The sequence below is a fragment of the Columba livia genome, chromosome 16 (genome assembly GCF_036013475.1).
Source record: "Columba livia isolate bColLiv1 breed racing homer chromosome 16, bColLiv1.pat.W.v2, whole genome shotgun sequence".
Taxonomy (NCBI): Eukaryota; Metazoa; Chordata; class Aves; order Columbiformes; family Columbidae; genus Columba; species Columba livia.
In genome coordinates, this window is record NC_088617.1 from 5,706,960 (window position 1) to 5,723,142 (window position 16,183).

Genomic DNA, 16,183 nt, shown 5'->3' on the forward strand with positions numbered 1-16,183 from the left:
TGGGTTTTCCCTCCTGTCCTCGGTGCCATCGCAGCACCATGTGGTTCTGCTGTGGGAGAGATGCACCGGGAGCGCCTGGCACGGCTGTGAGCCCCTGGGGCTGGTGCAGGTTTTACCGGTGCCGTGGGTGCTGCCAAGCTGTGCTGTGGGGCCAGGGGAGCTGGGCTGGGGGCGAACCTGCCCCCCACCCGCTTGGGCACTGGGTGAGGAGCTGCCGGTGCCTCTGTCGGGAAGAGACACTCAGGAAGAGCTGGGATGGCTTTAAAAGTGAAAAATAGAGGTTTTATTCAGTGCTTGCATAGTTAATTCATGTCAAGGTACATCCCATCCCTCACTGTAGTGATTGCAGTGACAGGGACGGTTATTAAAGCAAATACCCGGCTTTACCTATGCAGTAGGGTTATATGCGGTATGCATTTATATAGCTATAAATAATTTGTTATATATGTATATAGCATATACAAAGCTTTGTCCTCACAGTATACAATCTTTTCTCTAGTGCGTTGCGTTCAGGTGTGAGCGTGGCAGAGGTGCGACCCGTGCAGGAGAAGGCTGTTCTGCTCTTTGGTTCATGGGATCTGCTCTGTGGCCCGGGGCTGTCGGTGCTGCAGGGGGGAGGCTGTGTGGGGTGCGGGGGTCCCTGCGGGGTGCAGGGGTCCCTGTGGGTCTCATGCTGGGTGACCGGCAGGACAGGGACGGTTCCACCCATGGGTGAGGGAAAGGCAGCAAAGTGAGCGGCTGCCTGGGGAGCTCCGATACCCCCGGCCCCCTCCTGTCTCTGCTCCGTCACATCTCTCCTGCAGCACCGAGCACTCTGGGGAGGAGCCGGCACTGCGGCTGCCATGCTGGGTCAGGCTGGGCTTTGGCAACGTCCTTTACGTGCCGCGGGGACCATCCTGGGCTAAAGCGAGCAGGGGCCACGCGACCCGGGCAGAAGGGACGCAGGGTGTCTGTGGGAGGCGGGGCCCCTCACTTGGGCTGGGGCGCGATGATGACGTTGCGATAGCCCTTCACCCCTGTCAGCTTGTCGCTCTCGAAGTCCACCATGAGCTTGTGCAGCCCTGCTTGGCGTGGCACCAAGTCCAGCCTGACCTTGGCCTCTGCCTGCGGCTCCACGGGCTCCTCGCTGTGGGGACAGGAGGTCAGGGGGTGGCTGGGGTCCCTCCCAGTGACCCATCACCCCCCCTGTGCCCGCGGTGCTGTGGGACTGTGCTGGGAAGCAGGACCCCCCCTTTCCGAGCCCCCACGCCCCATGGGAACCAGGCCACCTGCGGCTCCCACTGTGCCTATGGTGGAGCTGGGCCCCATGGTTGTCCCCCCGGGGGGCTCCGGTACAAAAACCTGCCCCATTCCCAAAGGCCCAGCTGGGCGGAGGGAGGAAAAGCTCTTACAGCTCCTTGATCTGCTGCCCCTCGGTGAGGCCGGCGCCCTCCACCACGAACACGCAGTTGTTCAGGGGGGCTCCCAGGGGGTTCACCAGGCTGATCTCCGCCACCAGCTTCCGCTGCTGCATCGGCTCCCCTAAAACCTGCAAGCAGGAGGGGTTGGACCCCCAGCACCACTCTGCCTGGGAGCTGTGGTGCTCCCCAAGCCTGGGGGGCCAAAGCAGTCCTTGGGGATGCAGGTCCCCGGGGATGCAGCCCTACTCCGTGACACAGGACCCTGCCGTGGTGGGGACAAATCCCCAGGGTGACGGCAGCAACCCCCTGTGAATGGGAAATGTCCCACCAAACCCGCTTGGAACAAAGCACTGAGCCCTTACCCTGATCTTGATCTGCGGATTCTGGATGTAGACGTCCCTGACAGCCACGAGCACGTCACCCGTCTGGTACTCGGTCAGGAGAGCCACCACCTTGATGATGTTGTCCGGGGTCAGGCTCTCCCCATATTTCTCATACAGGATCCGCAGGGGCACACGCTTCTCTGGCGGGGGAGGCAGAAGGGGTCAGGGCTGCCCCCTCCCCAACCAGCCCCCACTGCAGACCCCAGATAGAGCTGAACACGGGTGAACCACAGCCCCGACCCCAGCCACACCACATGTCCTGTCCCCGCGGCTGCCGGGGGTCTCTCACCGGCCCGGGGCTCGAGGGCAACGTTCAGCAGGTCCTTCATGCCGCACTGGGGCCCGACGCTGCCGCTGTAGCTGGCGGTGCGGGCACAGAGCATCAGCCGGCAGACCCGCTCCGTGTCCGTGTTGTTGGTGATGACGGCAAAGACGTCGAAGTCGCAGCCATTGTTTGCACCCTCCGACAGCTTAATCCGGAGGTGCAGCCCCTCGTCCTCCTCCCTGAGGGAGCTCTTCTCATGTTCTGCCTTCGCAAACACTTCTCGCTCCTTTTCAGACCCTGTAGTTCACAGAAAACTGGGGTTCCCAGAGCGGCACTGGGACACATGGTCCAGGATGCTCTGCCCCGGTCCCTGGAGACCTCCCGGTGCAGTTGCTGCATTAATCAATCATTTCCCCACTCTGTTTTCCAAAAGCCAATCCCTCCTTGCCCCAAACCCTCGGGGTACTTGTAGGTGTGTGTGACGTACCCTCGGGGTACTTGTATGTGTGGGTGATGTCCTCCCTGCTGTCCCTGCCCACGCTCTTGGTGCTGATGTTCTTGCCCACGACTGAGGAGTGGGTGCTCTTCTTCTGTGACCCATCCTGCCGCACCACCCAGTACACCACGTCCGCGTTCACCTCCGCGAAGACGAAGGGGACGTCATACCGCAGCTGCAGGTCGCCCTCCCTGATGGCTCTGACGGGGGCTGGCCCGCAGCAGAAAACCCCTGCGGAGAGCGGAGCCGCTGTCACCGCCCAGGGTTTGGGTGCCACAGGGACAAGACACTGTTGTGGCAGGGGGAGACCCTGCGGTGCTGGGGGGAAAGGAGCAGCCCCCCAGTACACACTGTACCTTCGCTCTTCTCCTGGGGTGTTGGGTCCAGCGCCTGCCACCCATCATAGCCGGGCGCCAGGTCTGGACGGGCCATCCAGGATTCCACCCAGCAGTGGAAGTTCCTGCAAATGGAATCAGGACATGGGAGCTCCCGGGGGTGGCTGGGGAGGGGCAGAGGCTGCCTGGAGGTCTGCTCACCAGATCATGTCCCGGGAGCGCCGCTCCTCCTCCCCCGTCTCACTGAGGTAGCGGTCGATGACCAGGTTGCCGTTGGTGTCGTGGGCAGAGTTGTAGTTGGTGACCACCCGGCTGGGGATGCCCAGGCAGCGCAGGACTGGGGGACAGGGCAGGGTGAGGGGGTCCCTGCGCAGGGGGGTCCCAGTCTGCACACCTCGTCCCTCTCCCCAAAGCAGTGCCGGGGACGGGGCCCCAGCCGGTCCCTGCGGCACTGCGGGCCAGGCAGGTGGCAGCGGCACCGCCAGCCTGTCGGGTTTGATATTGCAGGAGAAAAAAGGCACAGAAGTGGCTGCGAGAGCTTTTGAGGGAGTACGCGGGCAGCAGCACGCTGCAACCTCTCATTTAATCTCCCAGCTGCCTTTTACTGCGAGCAGAGCTCCCCGGGGAAAAGGGAGGCAGTTAGAACGCTTCAAAGGCAGGCTATAAACTTCTGAAAGTCGCAGAAAATCCACTTTAGTTTTCTGTTATTTCTCTCCTCTAAAAAGGATCTCATATATCTGTGACATATAAATGCACACGCGCTCACAACCCAGCCAAGGCGCGTGTGTGTGTGTGTGCACAGAACAGCAGCGAGCCTGGAATTTTTTCCTCTTTTGCCCCAGCCTGACTGCCTCAGTGGCACTGAAATTATTTTGATCTCAGTGGATTCATTACTTTATTGCAAACTTGACCTTAAAGCCACCTTCCTTCTGTGCCTGAGCTCAGCCCTCCCCCCTCTGCCCAGTGCTAATTGAAAAGCCAGAGCCCTTTTTCTGCCATTTTTCCCCTCCCGTTTCCTGACACAGCAGAATAGCAGAGAGCTTTATTGCTAAGCAATCAGTGCTGCTGATTGCAATCAGCCCCAGCGGTTCCCCCCTGCTGCAGCACAGGGACTGAGTGGGAGATAGGGGGGACATGTGTGACCCTGTCTTACGAGGATGGGGACACAGGACATGTCTGCTCTCACCAGTACACGCCACGGCAGCGAAGACCCAGCACTGGCCATACTTGACCGGCTGACACCCAAATTTCTGCCACCTCTTGAGAATATCCACGCTCCCGATCCAGGCCATGGGGCTCGTCCCGTCCTCATAGCAGTTGTCCCATCGCCCCGCCAGCACCCCCCGGTCCTCGTCGTTACAATTGACCTGTGGCACCACAAACAGGGGCTGTGATGGATGGATGGATGGGCACGGGGAGGCTGGCGAGGGAGGAAAAGTGCCATCCTCCAGCTCATGTCACCTCTGTGTGACATCCTGGAGCAACACAAGAGCTCACTGGGATGCAGGCGGACGCATGCATCCCAGTGCCATCTCGCACCGCATCCGCCCGTATCCCGGCATGTGGGACTCACCATGGCGCTCACCACCCGTCCGATGTACACGGGATCATTGCGGCGGGAGCAATCCCGGTTCTGGTCCCTCAGGAATTTGGGGTTTGTGTCCAGCAGCTTGAGGCAGATGGACAAGATGTCGTCCTCGAACTGGTGTGAGGGGGGGAAAAAAAGCTGCATGAGGGCTCCCCTGTCTCTATTCCCCCTCCCTGATCACCATGGTGCCCTGGAAGAAAAGCTGCAAGGCATGGGGGGGTCACACATCCCTGGGGTTCCCTCCCCAAGCCAGCACCCCCCTGGGTGACTTTCCCCGGTTTGTGCCGCCATGACGAGGGGCTGGATCCTGCAGCTGCCGCCATGCGGGGTCAGGACCCGACCTCCAGGAAAACCACTGATTTCCCATCACTGGTGAGTCACGCCACTTCCCTGAATTGAGGATCCTGCAGGGTCACGGGCACCCCCGCACCCACCCGCCCCACAGCCCCCAGGACAGCCCAGAGCTCAGAGGGTGGCCGGGTCCCCCCAGCGTGGCCATGGGCGCTGCAGCTGGGGTGCGGACGCTGCCTTATCAGCACAACTGGCACGGCGCCAGGGAGCACGTTATCGGTGCCAGCTCCCAGCACAGCGTGGTCACCCTGATTAGGAACATGTGGCCCCAGGGCCCCCTGAGCCATCAGGAACATCCCCTCGCTCTGCCCTGCGCTGTCACCCGCTCCCCTCTCAGCAAAGGGACCCTGGTTTGTCTGTCCCACAACAGCGCATGGGGGGCAGACCCTGCCCGGGGTGCTGGCTGCATTTGGGGCATTCTTTTGGGGATACACAAGTGGCAGCAGCCCCCATGCCCTCAGTGACAGGGCTGGGCTCACCCGGGGGTCCTGGGGCTGTGTCCCCCTCACCTGGCCGAAGTTCCAGGGGGTGGAGGTGATGTATTCGCAGGCACCCTGGTAGATGAGCCCCTGCTGAGCCAGCACGTACTCCCCACGCTCGTCCTCATCTCGGAGGAAAACTGTGTCCTCTGCATGGACAGCGAGAGATGGGGACGGGGACACGGCTCTGCCCCACGTGCCCCAGCTCCGTGGCCCTGCTCTGGGCTCCCCCTCCCCAGGCTGTGCCAGGCAGTGCTGAATCTGGGGAGAAACAAGGCACCAGGGGCTGGATCTGCTCCCGCTTCAAAAAGCTGCTGGAGAATTTCAACCCAGTTTGATTGGAGCTGATGGGAAAGTTTCAGTGGGCTTGTGGTTTTGTTTTCTATTCGTTCTCATTTCTCTCTTTCCTCGCTTTTGTTTTATGGAGTCGGGTCTTTTCCCAGGAGGGAAACCTCCCTGGTGAGAGAAGCGAGCGGTGGGAACTCTGAGCGTGGCTGAAAGCGCAGCTGAGACGGTTTTGTTCGCGCAGCAGTTACTGCTGGAAAAATCACTATGTACTGGAAAAGTTTTCAGAAAAAAGCCCAACACATACATCCTCAGCGCCAGCGCTCAGCACAGCCCAGGCAAGCAGAGCTTCCTAAAGCCCCTTATCTCAGCGGAGCCAGCTCGAGTGTTTGGGATTCAGGAAACCGGCTGTTCCAGGACCGGGGGGAGCGGGGCAGCTTGGGCTGCTCCTCAGGCAGAGGGAGGATGGGGAGAGATGAAAATCCCAGCTGGTGCTTGCCCAGTGTCATTAAACTCCCAGCACTGAACCCCTTCCTGTGTTGGCTGCCCAAATTTCAGCAGGACAGTGACACTCCTGGGAGCACCCCAGGCCCGTCCCTGAGCCTGTGGCCAGTTCCTGGGGGTGGGCAGGGCTGGGCCAGGTGGGGCAATTAATTAGGGGCAACTAATTAGGGACAATTAGAGGCTTTTCCTCTGAGTGCTGCCTGGCTGGGAGCTGCTGTCAGGGGCTGCCCAGGGCTTCATGTCTGTACTACAGAGGTGAGCTCTGTGGGCACTGTGTGGTGGGGACAGCTGGGTGGGGTACAGGGTGTTTGGGGGGGGTTGCAAAGGGGCTGTGTGTGTCCTGGGGGTGCAGGATAGTGCTCATGGCCCCAACCTGCTATGGGGACCACGTGGAGGTGGAACAAAGTGGGGATTTCTACTGAGACCTGAGCTTGGGTCAGGACTGGGGCACTAGGGTCTGCAATGGGGTGAGACCTGGGGGCAGCTTGTGCCTCCCTTACTGGAAACCCTGCTGTCGGGAGGTGACAACCTCACCTGGGTGCCAGGCATTAAAGAGCAGGACGAAGTCCCCGAGGTGGCAGCTGGAGCCCTGGTAGCCGGTGGAGGTCTCCAGCGTCAGGTGGTAGCGGCCGATGCGGGCACTGGGAGGGGAGCAGAGTGAGACAGAGAGCGAGTCCCCATCCTGCTGCTGGATCACGGCACTCCAGCTCGATTCCTCTGGGAAGTCGGTCACAGCAAAGTGGGACCTGGTTCCTGATGTCTCGATGGGGCAGGGCCCTGCAAAGAGGAGCACGTCAGCTCTCGGGGGGGCCTGGGGAGCCCCACGCTGTGGGGGCTGCACCCGGGGGACCTGCCCCACAAGTGTCCCCTGCCCTGCGGTGGCTGCCTGGACCTTCTGCAGCCCGGGAGCGTTGGCTGTTTGTCAGGGTGCAGGGTAGCCTGGCTGTGGGGAGCTCAGGCGTGTCCCTCGCTCTTTGGGAAGGGGCAGAAAGGAGAGACTCGCCCTGCAGGAGAGTGGAGCAGGTGCTGACCCCGTGTGCACCCCAGGACCACATCTCCTCCTCTCACCCGAAAAATTCGTGGCTCGGAGCAGAGCCAATAGGTCCCTGTGCCCACACGCTCCTCAGTGTGGGTGTCCCGGCACAGCTGGGGTGCTCTCAGTGGGAGCCCCACTGTGTGTGCACAGCCTTGGGCGTTGCTGCAAACATCCCAGCACTGGCCATTACATCAGTGGCTGTGTGAGCCCAGGACAGTGTGATCCCGGCCGAGCGTGCGGCTGCGCCAGCCACCTGCGCCCAGCTGGCTCCCGACTCTGCTCCTCGGGGACGCTGAGTGTGGCTCTGTGGTGATGCCGCTGCCTGTGTGGGGCCGGCAGCCGGTGCAGCGGTGCTGCCATTCACTCCCCTGGGACCGCAGCCTGGGGCTGGTCCCCTGCCCGAAGCGTGGGCAGGACGCCAGGCGAGTCACCAGAAATACTCATGAACTCATCAGAGTGACACAGTTTCTCCGCTCTGTCCTTCTGAGGAGAACGGGCTGAGGTAACCGTGTTTTTCTGGCAAGGGCCAGCCTGGCGTGGCCGTGGGGACAGGCAGCCATGGGAGCCTTCTCCCCCTGCCTGCAAAGCACGCAGCACCCCTGCGCCCCAGGCGCCTGAGCAGGGCTCTTCAAACACGCCTGCTCTATTTTTGCATGGAGCCGTCCCCTCTCCCGTGGGAGGTGTCACATGGCCCCGGTGTCCTGGGGACAGGTCTGGCAGTCCTGATGGGGCTGCTCCTCAATTGCACAACCAACCCATGCCCCAGGACACAGCGAGACCTCGTATGAACCAGTGGGTTTGGGTGGTGGACAGGACCCCCCACGGCTGCTTGGAATGGGGAGCTGCCAGTTTAGGGCGAAGCTGAGGGGTGCTGGGTTTGTGTTCATCACCGCATGGCGGGATTGGAGCTTTTTAGGGAAAAAAAGAGCATTTTATGCCGTGAGGAAACTCGGGTGAAGTTTAACTTTGAGCTCTGGCCTGGTTGACTCAGCAGGATGCTGCAGCCCCAAAATAACTTTTGCCCAAGAGTTTCCTCTCCCTTTGCTCTGAGCTGGCCAGGGCTGATCCCCGGCGTGGCGGCCGCACTGGGCTCCAGCCATGGGACCAATGTCCCTGTCCCCACTGCCCCCGCGAGCTCTCACCAGGGTGGCAGCAGCAGGAGCCATGGGAGCCGCAGGGACCTGTCGGAGGCTGAGCCCAGTTCCCATGTGCTGGCTCCGGCACTGGTCGGGAGTCACACAAGGGCTGTGTGCTGGGGAGGCTCAGTGGGGATGTTCCCTTCTCCAGGGTTTGTGTTCCTGGAGCAGACCTTGCTCTGGGGATATCTGAGCGACAGGGCAGGGGTGGTTGGAGAAAAAGCCCCTCGGCAGGAGTATGTGACACCCCCTGGCTGGAAGGATTCGTTGTTGATGTTTCTCAGAAGGAAGGAGACTCGGGCGGGTTCCCTGGCTGCAGCCATGACACTTCCCGGTGAGCCGGCGGCTCTGGCACAGCCCGAGTCTGGCTCGGCCATGGGGAGGAGGGGATGGCAGAGGTAGTGGCAGCTTTTTGTTCAATTTCTTTATCGCTTCCGTTCAGCTCTTGTCATGGAGCCAAGTTTCTACCTTTTCTCTGTGTTTTGGTGTAAAAGCTGTGCACAGCACCAGCCTCTGCTGGGAGGGGACAGGGGAACAGGGACTGCATGAGACGGGGCAGGTCCCTCAGTGCAGCACCCACAGGACAAGTCCTGGAGCAGGGGCAGCTCACAGCGCGTGGCATGGTGACACTCACCGGTCTCCACGTTGAAGGCGAGTTTGTCCACTCCCTCCTCGTAGCCGCGGCCCGAGAAGTGCAGGGTGATGGTGAAGGGCTGGCCCCGCCGCACCACCAGCTGCTGCCCACTCAGCTCCGCCGTCCGGTGCTCCCGGCCATTGCGCTCGCACTGCAGGTCCCACGTCTCGAGTACCAGCTCTGTGGAGGCAGAGGACGTACAGCTGTCCCCTGCATGTCCCATGCAGGCAGACCCCGCTGGCGGGCAGGAGGGGTTGCTGTTACCCCAGGCTGAGCCCTGGGTTTGGGTTTCTGCACTGGGGGCTGGCAGCCTCCTCTCCCCAGGCTGCTCCAACCTCCCCGGTGTGCACGGTGCAATCCTGGGTGCTGCGGCTGTGCCGGGCTCTGAGCATCCCTCCCGAGGGCTCTGCAGCTGAATGCACGTCCTGTGCTGGGTCAGGGACAGGGGTCCTGCAGCCAAGCTCACAGCGAAGCGCTGCCCTCCCAACCCAACCGTGACGAATTTCTTGTGCCACGGTGCTGCCTGCCACAGTACCACCACAGAGGAGGGGCACCGTGTGCTGCCAGAGATGTGCCAGGTCTGCGTCTCACGGCATCCAGCACTGGAGCAAAGCCCAGCGCTCACCTCTGTTTTCTGGGAGGCGCGGGGCCTGTTGGCTGGGGTTTGCTGTCTGTGTGCAGACACTGTGGAGAACACCAGGGACGGTTCTGTGCCACAGCCAGGCCAAGGGCAGCTCTCCAGGCAGCTTTACTGCCCCATGACTGCTGACAAACTGGAGACTCTGACTGTAAATCTGGTGACAAAAAGGGTGTTTGATTCCCTGAGCTCAGTTGCTTGGCTCTGCCACCCTGCCCAGTGACGGTGCAGTGGGGCTGTGTGCCGGTGCAGCCACGTCCCTATTGCCCCAGGCACAGCGCTGGGGTGATACGATATCGTTCATCATCGCTCAAGGCCAGTGACCCTGGAATGTTCTGCCCAGATGGGTTAGTTGCCAGAATAAGCATAAGTGTTTAGTGCAGGAGAGCATGCAGTGAGCTTGGTGCCGATTGGGGTGGCTCAGAGGGGCGATGCTCGGTGTGCTGTCAGTGTGTTGCAGCTCCCCTGGCCATGCCGTTCCTCCCAGGGAGGCAGCTGGACTCATCACCAGTCCCCACAGCACTGTGAGAGCTGCTGCAGGCAGCTGGGACTGCCACTAAATCAGGGCAAGGTCGATGGGGAGCACAGAAAGCACCTTTCCCCTATCACCTCCCCCACTTTTTAAGTAGAGTCCCGGCTCTGTAACACAGCACGTGACCTGTGCAGTGCAAACCTCGCTGACACTTGGAGCAAATGAGCGTGTTAAGAGAGCAGGACCAGGGCTCCTCCTGTTCCAGTCATGCAGGGTTACTGCCCTCAGCGGATTTAGCAAAAAGCAGATTTTCAAAGTGCAGGTGCCTCTTCCCAAACTGATTGGTGTCAAGAGCTGGGTGGGAGGGGGCTGCAGTACTGCCAGGGTGCACAGACATCAGTGCAGACCCAGGCACAGCCCTGCAGGAGCAAGTGCTGCCTGGGGTGTTGCGGCTCAGCTTTATGCTGGGAGCTGGCAGTGCCTGTGCCAGGGCCCAGACCAGGGACCTGCGGTGGCATCGGTGTTGTGGTGCTGCTGGGCGATGCCGTCTCATCTAGAGGGCTGTGCCCCCATGGGGATCACACAGCCATCGTTCCTGTGACTTTGCAGACAGCTCTGTGAGAAGTGGTGGTTGCCTTTGCTCCCTCATGCAAGTCTGAAAAGCCACCTGCGTGGAGGGGTTTCTGAAGGGCAGCAGCATCGCTTCTGCTTGAGCCCCCAGAAATGCTCCTTAGAGCAGGCTGGGACGTGGGCACATGTTCCTAGTCCAGCTGTCAACACTCCTCTGAGAGCGCTGAAACTTTAAATAGCACCGAGCTCCATTCTGTGAATCCTGGCGCCGCTGCGGGCAGGGGAGCGTGTGGCTGCGGAGGGACTGGCCGGACCCGCCTGCTCCCCGCTGCCCGGTCCCGTTCGGTCCCTCCCGGTCCCGCCGCCCTTTGCTCTCCCTGAGGTTCGTTCAGACGGTTCCGGAGCCCGCTCGCAGCGGAACGGTTGGGGGTGCCGCCGAACCCCGACGGCGGGGGCGGGGGGGGGCGCTCTGGGTCGGCGGGGGGTTCTGGCCGGTTCGCGCTCCCCCCGGGCCAGGAACGCGGGGACTATCGAGCGGTCTTACCTTCGCCCATGGTGCCTGCGCCAGGGTGTGCTGGTGCCTGTCCCGGTGCTGCTCCCCCGCCCGGCCCCGCCGCTCGGCCCCGCCGCTCGGCCCGTTTATACGGCGCCGCGCACACCCCCGCGGCCGGGACGGCGGAGGGAAAGAAAAGGAAAACAAAGTTTCCAGGAAACCGAGTGGTTTCGGTTCCACCTATTTAAAACAACCCCCCCCCCCCCCCCCCCAAAAAAAAAAAAAAGCCTACAGGGTTTCAGCTCCCCCCAGAAGCGCCGGGACCGGCCCCCGGCGCGGCCCCCGGAGCCTCCCCCGGGCAGGGGCTGAGGCGCTGCCGGTTAAGAGGAGGGGAAAAAAAATACTGGGGGGAGGAGAGGGGCTGTGCAGTTGACACCGAGATGCCAGAAACTTGGGGAATGTTTTCTCCTTATAAAGTTTTCTTCCCCCGTGCCTTATCTCATGCCCGACCATTTCTGGCGAGGGCCGCAGCTGCGTGGGGCTGCAGCGCCAGGCCCTTTCCCGTAACCATCCCTGAAACAGAGCAGCCAGAGGGAAAGTGCTGGAAACTTTGCTGTTGGAGGGAAAATGTGCTGAAAAGCTTGGTGTTTGCTGCGGGGCACGGTGCCATGGGGAGGTGTGCACAGAACAGGTACTGACGCTTTCCCTGGCAGCCCTTGCCCCCTGCACTGGCTGTCTCTGCCCTGCCCCATGGGATGCCAGCCACACTTGGGACCACCTGGCAGAGGCAGGGGCAGAGGACAGAGACCCCCACCATGGTCTTGTGATCATCATGGCTTGTGATGAATAAGGTCTTGAGACGTTCCACATCTGTAACAGGCTTCGCTTAGTTACGGTTTTTCCTTCACATGATGTGAGCTGACCAGGACCAAGGATGGGTGCTGTTCTTTGTGGAGCTCCATGCCAACCATCTTTGTCTGGCCCTTGGCGGTGTGGGATGCTGCAGCTGCTGTGCTGGAGGTGGCTGTGTGCTGGGAAACTTCCTGAGCCTGATGAGTCCCCTCCTGCTCCCCCAGACACCTTACCCCATCCCCTTCGCAAAGCCCAGGAGGTTTGGTGGTTGGTGCGTTGCTCCAGGACTGCTGCGGGTGACGAGAACCTTGTGGATGGAGATGTCCTCAGAGCGGTTGGGGTCTGTCACTTGGTGTACTCGAGGTGACCCCATAGGTCTTGTGCACAGTCTGTCCCCGGTACAGCCCTGCTGTCCTAGGCGCTCCCCGTGTCCCTGTGTGCCCTGTCCCTGTCCTGCAGCTGGATGACAGCCCTGGCGAGGGCCCCCAGCTGCAGGCAATGCTTTCTGCTTGGGCGTGCTGGAGTGCTGCACTGCCAGGGTTTGCAGCGAAGCGTGCAACCTCTCCTGGCTCCACAAAGAGTCTTTTTGGTACAGACAGCATTCCAGTAACGTCTGAGCACCCCAAGACCCAGGAAAAGCCCCGTGAGCTGGGGCTTCCTGGTGTGGCTGGGCCCCAGCTCTGCTGTGGGGGGCACAGGGCTGATTTTGCAGCAGTGGTGCCCTGTGCCACCTCAAGTGGCAGTGAGCAGAGGAGCCCTGGAAAGGCGGTGTCCGCTGCAGAAGAGCTGAACTGGTGCAGTGGCTGGGGAAGCCCCCTCCTTTTCTATCTGTGCGGGCGGAGGGAAGGAGGTCATAGTGGGTGCAGCAAACCCGCACTGAGGCACAGCTGGGAGCAGCTGGTTTGTGTGGAGCCATGCACACTGCACCATGTGTGTGCACAAGCTGGGGTGTGCAGGTGGCAGCGGGGGGAGCTTTGCCATGTTATGCCTGTCCTGAGCTGCTGCCACCATCAGCGGTGCCATATGCAGGTGTGTTTGGGCTCATGCTGGAGGCTGCAGGTCTGGCTCTGCCCGCACAAGCCCACTCTTCCTCCTGTACCCTGCATGAACCCTGGCTGCACCCACAGCCCGAGCTCCAGCACTGGGATGTGTTTAATTTGTGTTGGATAACATATGACAAACAGCCCGTAATGGCCCTATGCACCACAGAGCGATCCAAACCAGGGTTTCCTTGCTCAGCGTGCTGGCGGGAGCCATTCCTCACCACGGGGGTGTCAGCATGTTTGGGGTGCGCAGGGCCAGGCCAACCGCGATGCGCGGTGCTGGTTGGGCTGGAGGGACTTGTACAATTTCTGTTTGTTTTTCGAGCCAAGCACAGAGCAGGAAGGACTGACAGTGTCTGTCCCTGCACTGGCACCTTTGTCAGAAATGCCGCTTGATGGCGTTTGAGGCTTCATATGACAGTGGCGTCTGCCCCACAGCCCCATGCCCACGGCTTCCAGCAGCTCCACAGCCATGGTGAAAAGTTAGTGAGGGACTTGGGAGCCCTGGGCTTGGTCCAGCATCTCAGTGAGAGGAAACCTCCCTTGTTTCCATCTTTAGTACCCACTTCATTCACCACTGCATATCGCAGAGTCATCTGCCTGCCCACGCACTGGAAAATGCTGCACATGGAAGACCAACCACACTGGTGGCATTATTTTTGCCCTCCTTAGTAAGACAAGGTTGCATTAAGAGGGTGTTTACACTGCTGGATGCCCAAAATAACTCCTCATTTGCTCAAGGTGTTCAGGAGAGGACTATGACTTCCCTCGCACCCACCCCGGGGCTGGAGCAGCTTCAAAGCCTCCGTACCGTCACTCCCTGTCCAGAGCTGCTGTTTGCTGTCCTGGGTGTGTGCCGGCGGCTGCAGCCCCGCACCGCCCGGCTCGGGTGCTTGTGCCGGCAGATAAACACACCATGAAAAGGGACAGTGTCTTCCTCAGAGTTGCCCTGTGAAGTTGTCAACCGGCTTTAACAGATCTGCCCATTCGCCTGCGCTGCCTCCCGCCCTGGGGTGCTCCCCAAAGCAGGGCTGTAGCAGAGCCGCGAGCTGCTGCTCCAGAGCTGGGGTGACCACGGCTCCCCCCTTGCGTGGTGACTCCAGCACCAGAGCCACTCACCGGAACCTGGCACAGTCCCAGCCATGCCCTGGGCTCCACACTGGGGTGACGGGTCCAGAAAGGGCTGGGATGTGACTTTGGGAAAAGCGTAAAGGGTGAGAAAGTGTTTTATGCTGGTGATGATGGGGCCAGTGGGGGTGTTTGTGGCTGGTTGGAGGGATCCTGGCACAGGGGATACGGCACTTGTCCTTCACTCTGCAGAGCTGGAGGGAGGCTCTGATCTGTAAGTGTGGAAAAATACTTGAAAAATCATGGGGAAAAACCAATAGCTCCGTACCTGGAAGGGACCAAGCTGAGGGCTGGCAGCGGTGGCAGACATGACCCACATAGGCACCACAGCTTGGGGAGCTGGGGCCAGTGACTGTGGCATGGGGACATGCCGCTGTTGGGGCAGGGGCAGCAGCTGGCTCTACACAGGCATTGCTCCTATGCCGGGGCCTTTGGTCGCCGCAGGCAGCTCTGGCACGGGACCAGTGGTTGAGCAAGCTGGGCTCAGCGCTGCCGCAGTGCTTGGGGAGCCATACAAAGGGCTCTTGTTCCCGGTACAGCGGGCAGGACCAGGCAGCTGCCCGCCAGGCCAGGCAGTGCAGGGAGCGGGCAGCCTTTCCTTTGGGAGGGGAAGTGGCTTTTCCAAGGAAAAGCAAGTAGTTTTTCCCCCTGGCCCCACAGGCAGGTCCAGGGAGTCCAGCGTGCTCTGGTGTCACAGCCACGGCGTGTCCAGTGGCTGCAGGTTTGGGGTGTCCCCTGCTGCCCAGGCAGGAGGGACATGCCAGCGGTGTCAGACACGGTGCTGGGCTCTGGCTCACGCCAAGCCAGGGGCTGTTATCGAGACATGTGGATCCCTGAACCAGCACTGGCTGCAGGGGGTGAGCCAGCAGCTGATAACCAGCTTCCAGCCATGGGGAAAGTCACTCCGACCCCCTTCTAGAGGGGGGGGTTGAGGAGGAATTTGTTATGTCACCTTCTTTGTTCTTAGGCCAAATCTGTGTTTTCATTTAACAGAAAGGAGAAACACAAACCTCTCCATGTCTGTTGATTTATTGGGTCTCTGTGCTCAGTGGGGCCAGAGGGCTGGGGCAGGGTGTCTCTGCCACCCGTGGTGCTCGGGGCCAGGAGGGCTTCCCTGGCCAGGCCCCCAGAGCAATGGGACCTGTGGGTGGCAGCAGCCTGTGCAGGGGACATGGCTTCTCCTGCTGTGTCGAGCCTTTCCGTACTGGTGGCCCCGGGATGGACATGAGGCCAGTTCTCCTTTGTGGGACGGACACGTACCTGCTGCTGGGGAGTTGTGAGCAGGGACGGGGTGTTTTGCAACCTGAACTGGGTGAGCCTGATGGGAATTGAATTCCAGTGTCCTGGTGTCATTTCCCAGCAGTTTGCTGGAAATTCCCCAGCCCTCCTGCCCCCAGCAACCCGCGGTCCCTGCCCATGGGCTCCTCCTGGGGCGGGGGGAACACAAGGGCTCTGCGCTCCCCCGTGCTGTGGGGTGTAACTGCGCTTGTGGGCGCCAGTGTTGGATTTAACTGCCTAAAGCTGAGTTACTCCCCTGGAGTCACATGCGATGTGTCTCCCATGCTGGGGGCTGCTGGTGTCTGTCCATCTGTCCCACTGGTGGCTTCTGGGGGTGGGGGTGAGCCCTGGCATGCTTGTGTTTTCCAGAAGTCCCTCTGGATGGGGCACAGCTGGGAGTTTAGAAAGTACCCCTTGGAGTTCCACCCTTTGGCATTATGTTTCACCTTCCCTGTTTGTCTTTGCTATTGCTGTTTCTTTGTTTTTTCATTTATTCGTGGCCACTCTGCAGGTCCCCGGGAGCATCAGCCACCTCGGCTTGGTGAGGGTGAGACTCAAGTTTGCTTTGTTGGAGCAGGAGGTTGGAGATAATGAGGGTGCTTTGGGACATCTCTGCCCGCAGCCACTTTGGAACCGTAGCAAAGCTGAGGCCCATGCCGGCTGGTTTCATGTTCTGCTCGGCTTCCTCTGGTATTACGGGCTGCCTCGGTGTTTACTTGCTGAAACCAGACCTGCTGCCTCGGTGCCCCTTGGGCAGACAAATCCAGGCATGATGGTGTTTGCTCTGTGGCATGGGCCAAGCCCCCATCCTGTGCTTC

General features: G+C 60.8%; 1 protein-coding gene across 1 annotated transcript; it reads right to left on the reverse strand.

Annotated features, from left to right (window-relative positions):
- Positions 1–256: 256 nt before the first annotated feature.
- On the reverse strand, positions 257–11,509 carry TGM2 (transglutaminase 2). Its single transcript, XM_065032082.1, has 13 exons — positions 11,116–11,509; positions 8,893–9,072; positions 6,621–6,863; positions 5,328–5,446; positions 4,453–4,581; positions 4,066–4,246; positions 3,081–3,216; positions 2,901–3,004; positions 2,536–2,775; positions 2,073–2,345; positions 1,763–1,923; positions 1,392–1,528; positions 257–1,126 (listed from the first exon to the last, which is right to left on the reverse strand). The coding sequence occupies exons 1-13, from the start codon at positions 11,123–11,125 to the stop codon at positions 970–972; spliced, it is 2,070 nt and encodes a 689-aa protein (XP_064888154.1). The 5' UTR covers positions 11,126–11,509; the 3' UTR covers positions 257–969.
- Between the last annotated feature and the right edge of the window lie 4,674 nt (positions 11,510–16,183).

Coding starts and splice junctions, on each gene's coding strand:
- TGM2 (XM_065032082.1), bottom strand. Junction 6,864..8,892: donor CGCCTTCAACGTGGAGACCG/GTGAGTGTCACC, acceptor TCCTCTTTGCAG/GGCCCTGCCCCATCGAGACA. Junction 4,582..5,327: donor CCCCCTGGAACTTCGGCCAG/GTGAGGGGGACA, acceptor CCCTCACACCAG/TTCGAGGACGACATCTTGTC.